This window comes from Dromiciops gliroides, chromosome 2 (genome assembly GCF_019393635.1).
Source record: "Dromiciops gliroides isolate mDroGli1 chromosome 2, mDroGli1.pri, whole genome shotgun sequence".
Lineage (NCBI taxonomy): Eukaryota > Metazoa > Chordata > Mammalia > Microbiotheria > Microbiotheriidae > Dromiciops > Dromiciops gliroides.
The window spans coordinates 447,996,304-448,014,804 of NC_057862.1; the positions used below are offsets into that span (position 1 = coordinate 447,996,304).

Consider the following 18,501-nt stretch of genomic DNA (forward strand, 5'->3'; position numbering starts at 1 on the left):
CTAGTAAGTGTATGAAGCTGTATTTGAACTCAGGTCTCCCTGACTTAGTACCCTAGCCACTTATCCCTCTAGCTGCTTCTGATGACCTTTATTAGTTCCAGGGAATTTTCTTACACGAGAGTTCCCTATTCCAGTGAAAGTACAAGTCCAGTGCCTATCTTCTATATTTAATTTTCCTAATCCCAGAGTATTTTTATGAAAAATGTTTCTGGAATTAACATTTTACTTTTCTATTTAAAATGGAAATATAGTTTTGTCTATGTCCTAGTTTTAATATTTCTGTTAAGTGACAATGAAACCTGTCATTTTGTAATAACTTATTTATTAACTAACATTTAATTCATAGCTTTTATTAGGTCGCAGTTCTAATAAATACATTTCAAATAAATAGAAATTTTAAAAGAGTGTAGTGGCAAAAAGAGGAAGATCTTTTTAAGGTAATAGCTTCATTTCATCATGTACAATTTTAGGCTTTTATTTGTAGAATTTTCTGATGCTACTTTTCTGTATGTAAGTGTTGTTACTGAGACATTCCTTCAAATTGTATGACTGAGGAAAGTTATGTCCTTTTTTAATAGCAAAGTGTCACCAGTGAAACTTAACAAAAGGGCAAACTGAGGTAAGTCTCTGAGCAAGAAAACATTTTTTAGCAGGAGCATGCTGCCTATCAATAAATGAGTCTATGGATTGTCTCCATTTATGCCAGCAACCCTGAGGAAAAGGACAGTTTACCTTTTATATGTTTTGGAGAATACAGAACAAAGAACAGAACAGGGTAGATGACATCATGACACTGAGGGAAACATGACTGGTTACAAAGCTGAGGCACAGGGAATAATGTGATTGCTTGGAAGTTTAGTAATGGCGTCTAGCAATGACCCCCTTCTTCTCTCATTAGATTAAAAAGTGTTCATTATTGGAGTGAAGGTGGAAGGTCAAAAGAAAACAGACCAGTTCTTTTTGGAGAGCAAACCAGATATCCTTGAAGGTTAGCTTAGTGGTATAAAGATAGTAAACCTGAATCCCTTGTGTTCACATGCATCCCTCAAGGTCAGTGAAATTCCTCATGGTGAAAATAGATCAATGATTAGCAGGAAAGCTAGATTTCTAAAATTAACCTACTATAGGCCAGGTGAATTCTAAACTAATTTCATAGACAAAGAACCATGACTTAAGCAATTATAAGACAAAGCCAGTTAATAATCTTAAAAGAAAATACTTTTGTGTTTAGATTCTTTAAGAGTCCACATTTCCCACCTTTCCTAGCCCATCCTCTCTAAATGCTAGGCATGTAGTACCCTCATGCCATCTCCTGGCTATTCAAATCTCTCCCATTATAGTATCCTATTCATGTCTACAATTCCCTACAAAGTACTCTATGCTTCAAAATTAGCTCCTTCCCTATAAGGTGTTAAAGACTTTTAAGTGGTATAAATGATTTTTTTTTTAATTTTAGAAAGGGGCATTTATACAGTACCTTTTAGATCATTCCACATGAGTAACCCTCTGATGATCCTTCCTGCCTCCCTTTCCCTGACCCTGGTTCTCCCCAGGAATTCTGAAGGAAGAGTAATTTTCAAAAATCCCTTAATCTCAATTCAAAACTATGGGATTATTTTAACTACACTGTTCATTAACTTCCAAAACCAGTCATCAAGTGCTTTCATTTATATCTTCAATGTATCTTGTAATCCTTTCTATTCATACTATTATCATAATAGTCCAAATTCTTATTACTCCAATGATTACCAGAACCTGATTGCTTTATATAATTACATAGCACATGATACCACTGCTAGTCTGTCTTGATTTCAAATATATTTTTTAAAGTATAATGAAATTAATCTTCCCAAAATATCATTTAATCATTTCACTTTCCTCTTTGAAAACAGTTGACTTCTTGTTTTTAGTATATAGTCCAACTACTTCAGACTAGCTCAGGATCATAGATTTAGAGCTCTCTAAAATGCCTCAACCTGCCCATCTGAACTTACTTTCAGTTAGGGCTCTCACCAGATTGGTCATTCTCATTTCTCTTCCTCTATTTATACTGTCTTCCCTGGAGGAAATGCCAACCTTCTCTTTTCCACCTATATAAATACTTCTTATACTTCAAGAAAAGTCCCCCTTCCTCCAAATCATATTAAGTTCTGTCCTCTTCTGAGAATTCCTAATATATCATCTGTACTGCTCCCTTTTTATGGTACATAAACAGCCTTGTACTACTGTTTTAGATTTTCATTGTTTATGTCTCATCTTTTTATCAGGACTACAAATTGGGAGACTGTTTATAATTACTGAGAACGTGTCCCTTTTCTTTTGTATGCCTTATAGTGCTCTAAGCATATAACAGGTGTCCAAAAATATACTCAAGTAGAACTGAATTGACAAGACCATGTTTTTTTTCCTTATATCTGTAGGAAAGTGAATTATAACAGAACACATTCTAAGAAATCAATGACTGACTGCTTAAGCCTCCCTTAACTCCAGAAAATAACTGAGAACAGGAACTAGCCTATGCATATCAATAACATTAAAAACGACAAACAAAAAAAACCCGGTTTACTGGTGATTTTGGGGGGGGTGGGGGCAATGAGGGTTAAGTGACTTGTCCAGGGTTACACAGCTAGTTTAGTGTCAAGTGTCTGAGGCCGGATTTGAACTCAGTCCTCCTGAATCCAGGCTGGTGTTTTATCCACTGTGCCACCTAGCTGCCCTTTTACTGGTGATTTTTGTAAATGTTGCACTTAAGTTGTCTTCGTTTTTTTAAAAAAATACAATAAACCTACCAAGAATGCTTTGCTAACGTTTTCTTTTCTTCATTACTTGACAAACCACACTCTATGTCCAAAACAGTAATAACAAAACACCTGCAAAAACCCTCCATAATTTTCTTTAAAAAAAAAGATATTTTGTTTCCCACACAAGACTTTTCCAGCAAACACCCAACAACTTCTACCTTAAAAAACATATTCCCTGAAATAATTACTTATTAATAGAAAGGGCAAATTATGTCCCTTTAACTTCCTGTCAGTATTCTTCAATTTTGGCAATCAATACACATAAACAATAAACAAGATTACTCTGGCAGAGGACCCAAGCTGTTCATTGTGGTGGACAATTATGTATCCAAATCAATAACACATTCTCTAAAGAGCATTAATGAAATTAACTTTCCTGTTTATTATTCCAAATTAAAATGAAATATCTGCTTTCCCACAGGTACGAAATTTACTACCAAATAAAGACTCAACTATAAAATGACGTATCATTCAAGACCTAGCTATTTTCAGCAATGCAATGATCCAAGGACAGCTCTGAAGGATTTATGATGAAAAATGCTATCCACACCCAGAGAAAGAACCTCATAGTATCCGAAAACAGATAGAAACATAATTTTTAATAACTTTCTTTATTCTTCTTGAGTTTTTTTTGTCTGTTATCTTTCACAACATGACTAATATGAAAATATTTTGTATGTTACACATGTATAACCTTTATAGAATTGCTTGTCTTCTCAATGGGGTGGGGGAGGGAGGAAGGGAGGAGAATTTGGAACTCAAAGTTTTAAAAATGAATGTTAAGAATTGTTTTTACATGTAATTTGGGGGGGAACAAACAATGTTCAAAAAAATAGAACTACATTCAAATGGAAATGTTTTATACAATTCAGGTTCTAAAATCTACAAACTAGTCCTAAGTGATGTTGGCAAAGTTTGTGAAAGATCAACCTCTTATTTTCCTTAATGACCATATGTTGTGGACAAATAAAAGTTTGAAATAAAGTTCTAAAATCAGTAAAATACAAATATCAACTTTCTCTATTTCAGTTCCAAACAGACTAAGAATTAAAAATAAGATGCCTTTCTAATAGACTCTTCAAAACTCACCCAATGTAGAATGTTTAGCTATATTTTCATGCTAAAAATGGATATTCTATTATAGATAAAGCATGAGGGTACAATCATCTATTAGAAAGATCAACTGGGTCTCCTTACAACATAAATCAATATCAAAGAATCAGGTCTGACTAGATAAAAACTATAGATTTGTGTTTAACACATCTAAGTGACAGTTATCCAATGAAGTCGGATAACCTGAAAACATTATCCGCATAACAGAAATACTATAACTTTCGTGGCACAAAACAGATGGCAGAAAGAAGGCAATTAAAATTACGAGAATATATGCTTTAAAAAAAACTAGTCCTGTAGTGACATTTACTTTAACAGAAATAAATGAGTATTTGTAAATGAGACATAAAAGACACTTTTCCTTTAAATATTTCATGATATTCAATTAAGGTCTCATAATTTTTAATAATATTACTTCACTCCCAAGTGTTATCATTTTAAAATTCAAAATATTGCTCTGTGCTCATGTGCAAATACTTTATTTTATATTTATTTATTATTTTTTTTTGCAAGGCAATGAGGGTTAAGTGGACTTGCCCAGGGTCACACAGCTGTAACTATCAAGTGTCTGAGACCAGATTGAACTCAGGTCCTCCTGAATTCAGAGCCAGTGCTTTATTCACTGCGCCATCTAGCTGCCCCTCATTACAAATACTTTAACAAAAAGGGGGTTCCGAAGATGTTCATATTGGTTAAAACAAATATCTATTTTAGCATTAGAAATTAGTTGGAAAGGGGATAGGGGGACAAGCTAGGAGGCGCAGTGGATAAGGCACAGGCCTTGGATTCAGGAGGACCTGAGTTCTAATCCGGCCTCAGACACTTGACACTTACTAGCTGTGTGACCTTGGGCAAGTCACTGAACCCTCATTGTCCTGGGGGGGGGGGGAATTAGTTGGAAAACTAAGCATAGAATTTATCACAAGGGAAAAATTACTTACTACTGAGCACAATCATCAACTGATATTCATTAGAATCTCTCGTAGCAGGCTTTCACACCTTCCTCTTGCCAAAGTGTTTTAGTATGTTCATAAATTCCTAAAAGTAAACACAAGAAAAAAAATTAAATAAAAGATATGAGATAGATTAAAAATGTCCCCATTCTCACAAATCTGCCCCAAATATCAAACTATGACATTCTTCATTTAGAAAACCTGCTTTCATTGATTAGCACATTGATTCAGTACATACTCTATGTACCACAGTGTGCTAGGTATTGTGGGAAGAAAAAAGTATTCTGCAAAACTGAGTGTGATTTAGATAGAACACATAAAAATAAAATGATAATGTAAAATAAATTGTAATACTGTTAATAATAAACATCAAATGAGTTGTATAGATAGTGTTTCTTATATATTAGGTACTTAATAAATGCTTATAAGTAATTGCCAGTTTTTATTGCAGGGGAGCCATGACTTATTTCTTGTAAATCCCTTACATAAGAAAATTCAACTTCTACTGCTATCCTTGGGATTTCACATTCTCATAAACTAATAAAATTTTAGAGAGCTAGAAAGGACCTTAAGAGACCATCTAATCTAGTCACCTCATTTTACAGATAAGGAAACTGAAGCTTAGAGAGATGAAGCACCTTGACTAAGGTCGTATCTCTACTTAAGAGCAGAACCAAGCCTCAAACTCAGATGCCCTCACTTCCTATTTCAGCATTCTTTTCTTTACAGTAGATGAACTTCCTCTCACTTCTTTTCTCCTCTTTGATGCTGTAGTCCTGCCAAGGACAAGCTCCCCTCTCACTTAATTTCTTTTCTTTTTCTTGTTTTTGGTGAGGCAACTGGGGTTAAATGACTTGCCCAGGGTCACACAGCTAGTTAAGTGTCAAGTGTCTGAGGCTGGATTTGAACCCTGACTCCAGGGCCGGTGCTCTATCCACTGCACCACCTAGCTGCCCCCTCACTTCATTTCAATCCTATGTTTAGGATTACATCTATAGTGGCAATATAGGCAGTGGGTGGCCAGGGAAGGGGAGAGAATAAGAAATTGTGAATGTTAAGGAAATACTCTCCCAGTACAAATATTCTTCACTGGTAGGAACCTCATCCCATCTCCTTGTCTTCCCTTCTGCCCTACCCTGGGAAGCTCCAGCCTTATCTTTACTCCAGAGTACCAGCCTAACTTCACTGACAAAATGTCTAGTGCATGACACATGAAAGGGTCTAGATTATCCTATGAAATGCTCAATAGTCTGATTAGTCCAAGTATCCAATATTAACCATTTGAGAGTTGGGTTCTGTTCTGTTTTGTTTTGTTTTGTTTTTTTTACCAGAGAGTCTAATGAATAGTGGGGTTGGGCAGGAGAAAAGGGGAGAAAGGAATCTAGAATTACTTATTAAAGGGAAGGAAAATCAAGGGCATTAGCCTCAGGCTTAAATGTGGTAGAGAGAGGTTGGATAGGTCTTTCAAGAACAAAGATGAACTTTTACCCACTGTGACCTCCCTTTTTCTTCCTAGCTCTACTATTCATTCCAACTATCCATCTTCAGTCATCTCTTTCTAAAGTCCACTTTTTGTATAGATGACATTTCCCCATTCGCCTCCCTCCAGCTGCCTTTCTGCCTGAGATTACCTTCCATTTACTCTTTTATTATTATCCATTTATTATTATATTCTCTCTCTCATACCCCCACCCCCCATATATACACATGATGTTTCTTCCAAACTAGGCTATTTTCCAATCTCAAACTCTATTTCCTGCTTCTTTGCATTTGTGCAGATTGTGCCTGGAATGTATTCTTTCTTCAACTATACCTGTTACAATCGTTCTCTTCTTCATGGCTTAGTTTAAATATGACCTCTTCCACAACAATTTCCCAAAGTTTGCTGTCTTTTGCACATTCTACCTTGAATTAGGCTTATTTGTATATGCGCACTATTTCCCACCTCTTCCATTTTCCATTTTTGTATCTTTGTACATTTGTTAAATGGAATGTGAGTGTAGAGGTGGGATCAGACCTGGGCATAGTCACATTTCAAAGAATAAATACTTGGTGGCTTTTTTAAAATTAAGAAACTTTTAAGACTCGAAACTTGTACCTTTACCACTTGTTAACATTTCTGCTCTATTTCTTAGTGGTAATTAGCATTAAAAATTCTTTAAAAACCTTCATAATTGGCTGTGTGATGCTTCAGGGTAGAAAGAGTATAGAGGAAAAGCTTTGAGACTACTTTTTTTAGCAGAAGGCCTAGGAAGAAGTCATGATTGAAAGTAATAGGTAGTGACAGAGGAAGGGAAGCAAGTCTTAAGAAAGATAAGGAAGGGGTGTGCTGAGGAGCCACTTGGAAACCAAAAGTCCTACTGAAGGCATACTTTGTAAAAGAAGGACCCTGAGTCCCTAGAGCTCCTCCCCCTTCTGAGCTGTTGGAATATTTATTGTGTGCTCTAAATTGGGAGAGTAACTTTATAAAACCTAGGACACTATATAGATGTTTTGTTATTACCATGAACCATCTTTTCACTCCTACCCTGACAGAGCCAGTGCTAGACAAATTCAATTAATTAAACATTGAATTAAGAGGCTATCTAGTGCAATTGTCCTAGTTGCTAGCATTACAAAGAACAAAATTAAGAACCATCTATCTCTACCGTTATGAAGCATATATTCTATCAGAAAGGAGAAAGAAGTAGGGCAAAGGAAATACAGCAAGAACATGGATAAATTACTGTAAAGCATATACAAATTAAGCTTAGGGAATCCACAGTATTAATAATTAACAATTATGGGGCTCTTGGAGGTGGAGCCAAAATGGTAAAGTAGGAAGAAGCAATTAGGTGAGTTCCTCTCCAAAAGAGTCCTCTAAACAGATCTAGAAAATGCAATGGACTGAATCCTAATGAAGGAATGCAAAAAAGTCACAAATAGACATTTGTGCAGCTCAGCTTGGCATAGGGAGACAGAGAAGTCTATGGCTACTGGGGATCAGGAGCACTGCAGTACCCTAAAAGAGGCTATCTACCACCACAAGGGGAAGTCTGACACTGCATGAGGACAGCATGGCAGGAACAGGCACCAACTGGTAATTTTGTCACCCATTATTCAGTTCTGGGTCACAGATCCTGAGCAAGATGAGAAGGGGACTTGCTCAGGAAAGTGATGTCTCAGGTTAAGGAAGCCCTGGGCTATGTATGGTGAAAAGAGGATCTTTACTGAAATGGAGGATATCCAAGCATTCCTGATGAAAAGACCAAAGCTTTGGAGAAACTCTGAAACTCACACATAGAAGTAAAGAGAAACACGAAATGATAAACATGAATAAACAATGATAATGGACTAGACATAATAAACTGTTTACATTCTAATAGAGGGAGATGATACATTTGTCTCCTCTGAATCTTATCATCACCAGGGGTCATAGAGGGAGTCTAACTACATATGGCCTATGCATGATTCTGTTATGTCTTGATGATCTTAAGAAAGGAATAAAAATAGAGGGGAAGAAGGACATACGGGGCGGGGAGGAGGGTGGAGAAGAAAAAGGTTTGGGAAAAGTATTTCACATAATCAGGATACACGAGTATACAACTACATAAACAAGTAAGAAGTGGTATGGAGAGAAGCTGATACTTGAGCCTCACTCTCATATGAACTAGAAGGAAGAATATACATCCAAAGTTAGATAGAGAAATACATTTCACTCAACAGAGAAATAGGAAAGAAGAGAAGAGGATAGGGAATTGGAGGGAGAATGGACTAAAGAAGTAATTAGTCCTAAGTAGAACAATCCCTAAGGATGAAAAATATATATGGCTCTTTTTGAGGTAGCAAAGAATGGGAATCTGAGGGAATACTCATAAATTGGGGAATAGATAAACAAGGTATAGTATATAAATGAAATGGAATATTATTGTGCTGAATTCTTATCAGAATAATGAGCAATCAGAATTTCAGTGAATCACCTCCTGAGAGATGCAAAATGAGACTTTTTTTTTGGACATGGACAATGTAGAAATTTGCTTTGATCAACCATATGTGTTTGTGATTTTTTAAAAAAATGTTCTCATTTGGGGGTAGGAGGGGAAGTAGGTAGATCTTGAATGATTATAACAAATAAGATTTCTTTTTTACAGAGGCTTAAGGTTATACAGAGGAAGTTGTGACTCAGCTGAACCTTGAAGGAAGCTAGGGATTTTAAGAGGTAGAAGTCAGGAGAGAATACATTCCAGGCATGGGTGACCAATTATGGAATGACTTAGGGATGACTTAGCATCAATTCCTTGGCAACAGGGAAGCTCTCATTGCCTGGCAAAGATATATATGTGTGTGAGAGTGGGATCAGGGGTGAAGTGTCTGAGATAGGAGGTCTCAAAGCCCCCTGCAAGGCTGTAGAAAAATAAATTGTATTCCTGGCATTGCACAATGGAACTTTTAATGCATCTCCATGCTACTCCCTATAGAAACACTATCATAAATTATATGATAATTGTATAACTATATTATAGGGCTATATCTATTTTAATTATATAGTATAGTAATTACTGATTCTACATTTCAGATACTTATAAGTTGAATAGGTTTCTGTGCTCTGCACTGGGAACCTAACCATTTTACATTATTTATAAGAAAGAATGTATTCTGAGTTAGAAAACCATTCTATCATAAATTAGGAGTTGTATGTAGCTTTACTTAGCAAAAACTTCACCTAATTGTACCATAGTGAGAATTATCTAAACAAAGAACCTGATTTTCAATTACTGAAAGTAAAGAGTAGCAAAACTACTACTAGATTCTGTTAATGTATACCTCAGTTTCTCCAGCTTTAAAAGAGGCATAATAATCTTCTGTCTTACAAAGGTTCCACTGGAATTAATGAATCAATATTAAAGCACTGTGAAATCTATGTATAAGTCAGGCCATAAATGCAAAATATTATTATGTTAAAAGCTAACTCATAAGCAATTCATGTTCTCTGAAAGTAGTGATTAAAGCATACCCACACTCTTTGGTTTCAGCTTTCCACACAAGATTATGAAGCTAGCATGCTAAAAATAATTCAGTACCCTCAGGAGAAGTTATAGGCCACATAAATCAAAGGATGTAGAGCTGAGCATTAGAGCCTTTAATTTCTAGTTTCTTTTAGACTAAAGCAAAGTCAGACTATAAAAACCAAATCTCAGTGTACACAGCAAAGAGGGCAGCCTAGAGTCTAGTGAGTTCAAAGATTCTTTAAAAAGAACAGTCTGTCTTTGTGCCAGAATAATGTAAATTTAATGTAAATAGCTAAGTATTGAAGGAAAGTATTAGTATATAAGTGTACTGGATAAGGAATCAGGAGAATTGATTTATAATTTTAGCTCTACCACTGTTAGTGTGAGCAGGTCATTGACTTCATCTAGCATTCTTTGTTCCTAGTATATGAGGTAGGAAAGTAAAGGCAAGAATGTTTTAGCTCTGCAGTATAAGGTTCACTTCTGTGATTTAAAAAGTGCTGCAATTACACTCCTTTCTTTCCTTTTCCTATTTTGGGTATCACTATTACGTGAAGAATTGGACATCACTGAAAAATGACTGTACAACATTACTAGTTTTCTTTTTTCTTCACCTTCAATTAGTTATCTTACCTCAAAAGTTAAAAACAAAAACAAAACAAAAAACCCTTCCTCAATACAAATGAATCAAAATGAATCTGATTACTAGTCATGTTACCAAAAAGGGATGATTTGTTAATTTGCCTAATTACTCAAGGAAGTCTTTAAATTTCTATTTTCCAGTAGTGAGTATAGTTTCTTCTAAATATCCACCACTTTCTTTTTTCTTTTTTTTTGCAGGGGCAATGAGGGTTAAGTGACTTGCCCAGGGTCACACAGCTAGTAAGTGTCAAGTGTCTGAGATCATATTTGAACTCAGGTCTTCCTGAATCCAGGGCCGGTGCTCTATCTATCCACTGCGCCACCTAGCTGCCCCAATATCCACCACTTTCAACCCAGAAATATCTGCATTTTTTTGTCATGAAAAATTTAATCTCTCTTACTGCTGGGAGAGAGCAATAATAATAACCCAAACTGACAAAGGGTTTGGGAGATTTGGAGATTAAATAAACCAAATAATTTGTAATATATACCTTACTGACTTTAAAAATCAATAAACTAGGGCAGCTAGGTGGCACAGTAGATAAAGCACTGGCCCTGGATTGAGGAGGACCTGAGTTCAAATTCGGCCTCAGACGCTTAACACTCACCAGCTGTGTGACCCTGGGCAAGTCACTTAACCCCCATTTCCCCACCAAAAAAAAAAAATCAATGAACTAAACCATAACAATAATCAATATACTATTTCAATACAGGACTTTTAAGTACAGGAAAAGACCAATAAAACAGATATTTACTAATACAAGACATAGATTATCATGAAAATAAGGATCTTCCACAAAAATAGACTTAGTGTTCTGCCAATTGTGCCCTGGGAGCAGGATTTCTGAGAAAGTAGGTTTTTAGAAATAATAAAACTAAATTTTGGCCCAGTGAAAATTCTGGCACCACCTCAAGTTCTCAAATGTTGCCAAGTGGTAGCACTTTATATCTAAAACTTTTTAATATAATTTTGGACTCAATTGTAAATGTATTACCAAAGCATAGATAGAATGCTTGTACAACAGCTAATCTACTGATAAAATTTGGAAATTTCCTTAAAACTTCATAAAACAACATGGTTCATTTGTGAGGCCATGTTTTAGAATTTCTATAAAAGCAAAGTAAAGCAAAACAAAAAAGTTTTCAGTCTGAAGAACTAATCCTTCCAAAAGAGTTTTCCTAAATAAACTATGATGAAAGCATATTCCTTTTTGAAATCCACCTAACTCCAACATTAACTCAAATATTTTACTTGTCCTCTTGGGGAAAAGAAAAAGTTGAATAGCAATAACCAGAAAGCTTCTAATATATCAGGATAATATATTTCCAATTCTTAAAGTAAGAATTAAATTATCAATGCCTCATATTAGAGAATGGGTACTTTTATGAACTAATTGCAGTACTATTTCAACTGTGTTTTAAATTATGGCCATGTATAACTAATTCTTTGCACAAACCAGATTGGTGTACTATCTGTTCCCAAGGAGTCCATATATAATTATGTCTGAACCTTTCATCATGCCTTCTATCTTCTTGACAACTTAAACAAATTCTACAAGTCACTGAATATCTACTTTCTGTTTATCCATTAATTTCTTAACACCTTGAAGTCTGGCTTCTATCTTTTCTAATAAAACTGCTCTTGGGTTACTAGTAACGATCTTCTTGTTGAAAACTAATTTTTAAAAAGTTGTTACCTTTGCTTACAATTTAAAACAGAAAACTAGAGAATTGATTTTCTAGTTTCAATGTACTATGAAAATCTTGCACATAAGAAGTTGAAGCTAAATGATTTAAATCTCATATCAAAGGAAAAGTTTGTTCCTAGGTGATTTAGATTTCTGCCCAGAAGCAGCAGTTCATTTATTCAATGTTTACTGAGTACTTACTACATGCAGTGCATTTTACTAGATGTCGTGGGAATAAGAAATAAGATATGGTCCTTGCCCCCAAAGAGTTTACAATCCAATAGAGAAGATAATGCCCTTATTACAATATATGTGGGAAAAAGAGAATATAGCTTCACATTTGTTGTAATTTGTTAGTCGGTGGTAATGGCAGTAAATAATGAATTATCTTAGTTGCACAATCATCGCTGAGTTTATTACATATTTTACTATTGAGAATTCTGATAGGTGATAATTTTATGGCTTTTAAACCATTTTTTCTATAGATATGTCAATGTTATAAGAACAAGGCTTATAATGAGTTTTTAAAGGTTTCAAAAAATATCACAACCAAAAAAGTAAAACTGACAGGTAACTGGTTACTTACATGTGGGTACATCAAATGTACTGAATACACAAATGGGAGTACATGTTTATATGTGGTCTGACCATTTAGTTATACCAAAGGTCAAATCAACACCAAACAAATAAAAAATGGGAAATTTACTCTGTGTGGAATTACAACAGATCCAAATTTACCTATTTAAACCATAATTGATGCTCCAAATGGATAAGACAATGAGGAAAAGATGCCTACTTATACATACCTTCCTCTATTAGAAAAGCAACTGTCACATCAATAATGGTAAAAGGTCCCAGAAACTTCTTCAACACCAAAACATTTAATGTCTTTCATAATCAGGAAGACATAGCATTGAAAAGGACACTTCTAGTTTACAATATAAACTTATTTGCAAAATATTATGGAGAAAGGTGATATACAATTATAAGCAGTATCACCTCAAAAATATCAAAGATGAATGGATATGAAAAGTATAAAGAAAACCTGGCATTCTAGTCATCTAAATCAGCATATCCCCAAAATATTTACAGATGAAATTGTTGTTTTTCACTTCATTCTCGAAGAGACATGACATCAGGGTGATGTCATGATGTAGTGAATTGGATTTAAGTGAGGGAAGGCTGTGCAAAGTCACCAACCTCACTCCCTTCTCCAGAGCCATCTGGGTCCAATGGCAAGATATATATATATATATATATCAGGATCACTGGAGATGTCTCTGGATGTTTAAGACAACTGGGGCTAAGTGACTTGCCTAGGGTAACAGCTAGTAAGTGTCTAAGATGAAATTTGAACTCGAGTCCTCCCAACTTCAGGGTCAGTGCTCTAGAACTATTTTCATCATGGCACTGAAGCCACTACATTTGGACACTAACATTTGTCCCTAATGTGATGTATAAAGAAATGGAAATGACACTAAGAAAATGATGTTAGGAAAATTGGTGGGAACTAACAAAAGTACACATAAGATGTGCTAGAGTCAACACAATTTTGAAAGCATTAAGGAATCAACTGTCAATAAACTGAAAAGAAGAGATGATGAAAGGTGGGAAGAAAACTAACAGTATCATCAGTAACTATTAGTAAAAAGTATAGATGGTAATATTATCAGTCACTATTGACCACTTTTTCACCTCTATAAAGTTTTTGAGAAGTCTATTATGAGCTGATATGCTCCACTTTCTCATCCCTTTGAATTAATCTTATATAAATACACTGGAACAGATCTTCAAAATTTAATTTCCCCTATTAAAGTTTCTCCATAGTTTACCTGGAAAATTTCTTCTCCTCTGCTATATAACAATCCATCCTCCACAAAGATGACAAAGTGATTTTCCTAAATCACAGGTCTAACTACCTCATTCCTTTCTTTAATAAATTCCAGTGGCTCTCAGTTATCTCCAGGACTAAATGTAAGTTCCTCTGTTGGCTGCATGGCACTTTTCCAGTTTTATTACAAATAACTTCTCTTCATCAACACTTCCATGCAGTCAAAGTAGCCTTCTTACTATTCCACAACAATCCATCTTGTATTGCTGGGTCTTGACACTGATTGTCCTCCATACCTGGAATATATTTTCTATTCACTTATGCCTCTTGGAATCCCTGGCTTCTTTCAAGGCTTAAATGAAATACCAGCTTCAACATCAGGCCTTTCTGTGATTCCCTCTACTGCCTTCCCCAAAAGTCTTTTACACAGACACACACACACACACACACACACATACACACGTATATATAGTATACCTAGTTGTGTGCATAGTGTTTTTCTCCTCTTGAGCAGAGATTGGCCTTTTTTTTCTGTAAAAGACCAGATACTAAACATTGGAGACTTTTCAGGCCAAGAGACAAAACTGAGGACATCATGTAGGTACTGATATAGCAAGAGAGAAAATCAATTTTGACAATTTTTAATTGATGAAATTGAAATTATTTAGTATAATTTCTCGAAAAGACAAATCTACTAACAAGAAGAATGGAATTCTTTTTTTGAGGGGGGGATAATTTTTGCTTATCTGAAGTTCAAAATTTGTATTTTCTAGCCAAATCAGCTACAAATGTTCATATGCTAATGTTGATCTGTATGAGATTTTATGTATTTCATCTTTTCACAAAGATGGGGACTGCCAAATACTGATATCAATCTATATGATATTAATTGAACAAGTTCTTCACATAGAAGGTATTTACAGAATTTTCAGATTTTTCTCTTGATATATAGAATATATATATATTATATAATATAATATAATATAATATAATTATATTGCAGAGTAATTACTTTCAATTGAAGATAAGGTAGGGTTCCTCAAAGACACAGTTAAATGGATTTGGGACTATGAAAATATCTTGTGCTTTCTTCAAAGTCAAAAAATGCTGGTAGAACTATATTTTGATCTCTGAAAACATATCCACTGCAAATTTGTATAGGAATTCAGATCTTGCTTCTTGTCTTAATTTTTGACAGCAAAGGAAGTATATAAAGCAGGTTGACATTATCTGTGATTTAAACATTAGTTATTGTGGGATTGACTTTACCACAATAAAGGTTTTCATACAAGTACTGCTTTGCCTTGTAATTTTAAGTTTAATTCATTAAGAGTGGTACCAAGTTGATAGCAAGAGTTAATTTCCAAAGCCATTCAGTATTCAATAATCATGACCGAGGGAGATTCATCTCCTTCAGAAAAATCCCAGCCCTGAATTTAAAATATACACTGCAACTCCCCACCCCCCCCCCCGCTTTTTTTTGTTTTGACACAATGGGTATGCACTAATAAAAAAGCAATAAATTGTAGGATGGCAACATGTAACAGACTTGAAATGCTGTCAAGTTATAGCTCCGTTAGTGCAATTTGTAGTGTGCTGAACAGTAGTGTTAAGTGATAAGAGCACTGCATATGGTTTTTGTTGCAACCAAACAACTCTGCCACTGTAGTACAAAAACAGCTATAGACAATCCAAAAATGAATGTGTGGCTGTGTTTCAAAACAACTTTATTAATGGACAGTGAAATTTAAATTTTAGGTAATTTTTACATCACAAAATACTATTCTTTCATTTTTTTCAATAATTTTAAAAATGTAAAAGCCATGCAAAAACAGTCAGCAGGTTGGATTTGGTCCATGGACCATATCCCTAGTGCCTAGCAGAGTGTCTGGCATGTAGGAGGCACTTAATAAATGTCTACTGAATGATGAAGTACTTGCTGAACCCTCATCCTACCACGTAAATTTTCCAAATTAATTTTTAAACCTTTATTTTTTCAATTAACTGGCACTTACTTTCTCTCCTTTAAGTATAACTCCACCCCACCAAAGTAAAACATAACCCTTCTAACAAATATGCATAGACCAGCAAAACAAATTTTCATACTGGCTGTGTTCAAAAATGTATGTTTCATTCTGCTTCACCATCAGTTCTTTAGAATGAAGAGTTGGTGACTGCATTTTTCAAAATCTTTCAAAGTTGTATGTCTTTACAATGTTTGTTAGCATACAATTGGGTAAAATGGCTTCTGATGATTTCCTTAATTTTATTTTCAAATGATGCAGTCTCCTTTTAATTTTTTTAAATAAAATTTGATATCCCTCTCTTAAAGCAGATTAGCTGTTTAATTTATTAGGTTCCCCCTCAAAAGTTTGTAGTTTCATTTACAACTCATTTGATTTCTTTTTCTGAGAAAGGTTATTTAAATTTTCCTTTACCATTTTGTTAATATGTATATTTTATATTTTAAATTATTTATTTTTTAAAAAATTATTTATATTAACTTATTTATAATTATTTATATTAACTTATTTCATTTAAATTGCCAGTTTTATATAGTGGAGCAAAATGTTGTTCAGTTGATTTATGACCTCATTTGTAGTTTTCTTACCATTTCCTTCTTCAGCTCATTTTACAGATGAGGAAACTGAGGCAAACAAGGTTAAGTGACTTGCCCAGGTCACACAACTAGTAAGTGTCTGAGGCCAGATTTGAACTTAGGAAGATGAGTCTTCCTGATTCCAGGCCTGGCACTATATCCATCATAATGCCTAGCTGCCCCTGTGGAGCAAAATAATTTCCTTTTTTTTCTTCATTTTTTTAATGGGTTTTCCTTTTTTATCATTGATATGAGTAATCTGGTTTTACTTTTTCCTTTTAAAATGTTAGCTGATGATTTTTTTTCTATTTATTGGTACCCCTTCTCTCCAAAAAGAAAAACACACCCCTAGTCTTATTTAAAATTCAAGTTTTTAGCTTTCAATCTTATTAATCTCTTCTTTGACTTTCTGTACTTTCATGTTAAATGGGTTTTAAAAATTTGTTTTTTAAAGGATTTTTTAAGTTGGATGTCCAATTTTTTGTTTAGTTATTTCTCTTTTGTTGATGAAAGTGCTTAAAGATATATTATGTCACTTAATAATGACTACTTTTGTTATATCCCGATGGTACATTGCCTCATTTGTAATCATCATCTTTAGTAAAGTTATCTACTGTTTTCATGATTTGTTATTTGACCTACCAATTCTTTAGCATTAAGTTATTTAGTCTCCAATTTATTTTTAATTCTTTCTTTAAATACTCTTTATTGAATATAATTTTTATTGCATTGTAGTCAGTAAAGGATGTGTTTAATATTTCTGCTTTTCTCTATTTGTTTACTAGGTTTCTATGTCTTAATAGTCAATTTCTGAAAAGGTGCCCTGTAGTAGTCAGAAAAAAATTTCTACCTTTGTATTTCCATTTAATAACTACCAGAGATCTATAATATCTAATTTTTCTAAAATTCTAATTAGTTCTTTAACTTCATTATTTTGCATTTTAATAGTTTTTCTAGGTCTTAAGGGGGTACATGAGGGTCCCCCTTTATTACAATTTACTGCCTATTTCTCCCTCTGACTATAGCTGTTTCCTTAAGTATTTAGACACTACCCCATTTGGTACATGTGTGTATACCCACATGTATATATACATATGTACACACATATATATTTATATACATAAATTGATTGTCTATGGGACTTTTAGTATAATGCATTTTTCCTGTTTATCCCTTTAATCAAGTCTGCTTTTTCCAGTCTGTCGGTTATGACAAATACTTTTGCTTTTCTGAGTTCAGCTAAAGCATAATAGATTTTTCTTCATCCCCTTATTTTGACTCTGTGTGAATCTGTTTTAAAAGTTTCTTATAAACAGCATATTGCTGGATTCTGTTTTCTAATCCATGATGCTATTCTATTCTGTTTTATGGGTGAGTTCATCCTATTGACCTTCACAGTTATGAAGATTTATCCTATTCTCTTATACTTTGCCCTTTCCTTACCCCTTTTAAAAAGGTATTGCGAGAGAACCAATGTGCTTAGTTCCAGTGCTCTATGCTTGATTAGATCTACTTCTACTTTTTTTTTTTTGGCAGGGCAATAAGGGTTAAGTGACTTGCCCAGGGTCACACAGCTAGTAAGTGTCAAGTGTTTGAGGCCGGATTTGAACTCAGGTACTCCTGAATCCAGGGTCAGGTTGGTGTTCTATCCACTGCTCCACCTAGCTGCCCCTATTTCTACTTTTTTGACCCTTTTCTCTTCCTCTCACCCAAACCCCAATTACAGATCTTTATGCCTTTTAAACCCTCTTTATGATCTGCCATTCAAAATGAGAGTTTATTTTGCTTATGATTAATCTCTCCCTGAATCTATTTCCCCCTCCTGTTTCCATGAGTCAAATGTATTTCTACTCCAAACTCTGTGAGTGTTCTACCATACTTTGATT

The 18,501-nt window shown here is 34.5% G+C and overlaps 1 protein-coding gene across 1 annotated transcript in view; it reads right to left on the reverse strand.

The window, feature by feature from the left end:
• The window catches only part of GNAS (GNAS complex locus), a 316,026-nt gene that overhangs the window by 59,066 nt on the left and 238,459 nt on the right, over positions 1-18,501 (reverse strand). Inside the window, 1 exon segment of the mRNA XM_043990078.1 lies at positions 4,856-4,952. Within this exon segment, the coding sequence (XP_043846013.1) occupies positions 4,856-4,952 (97 nt within the window).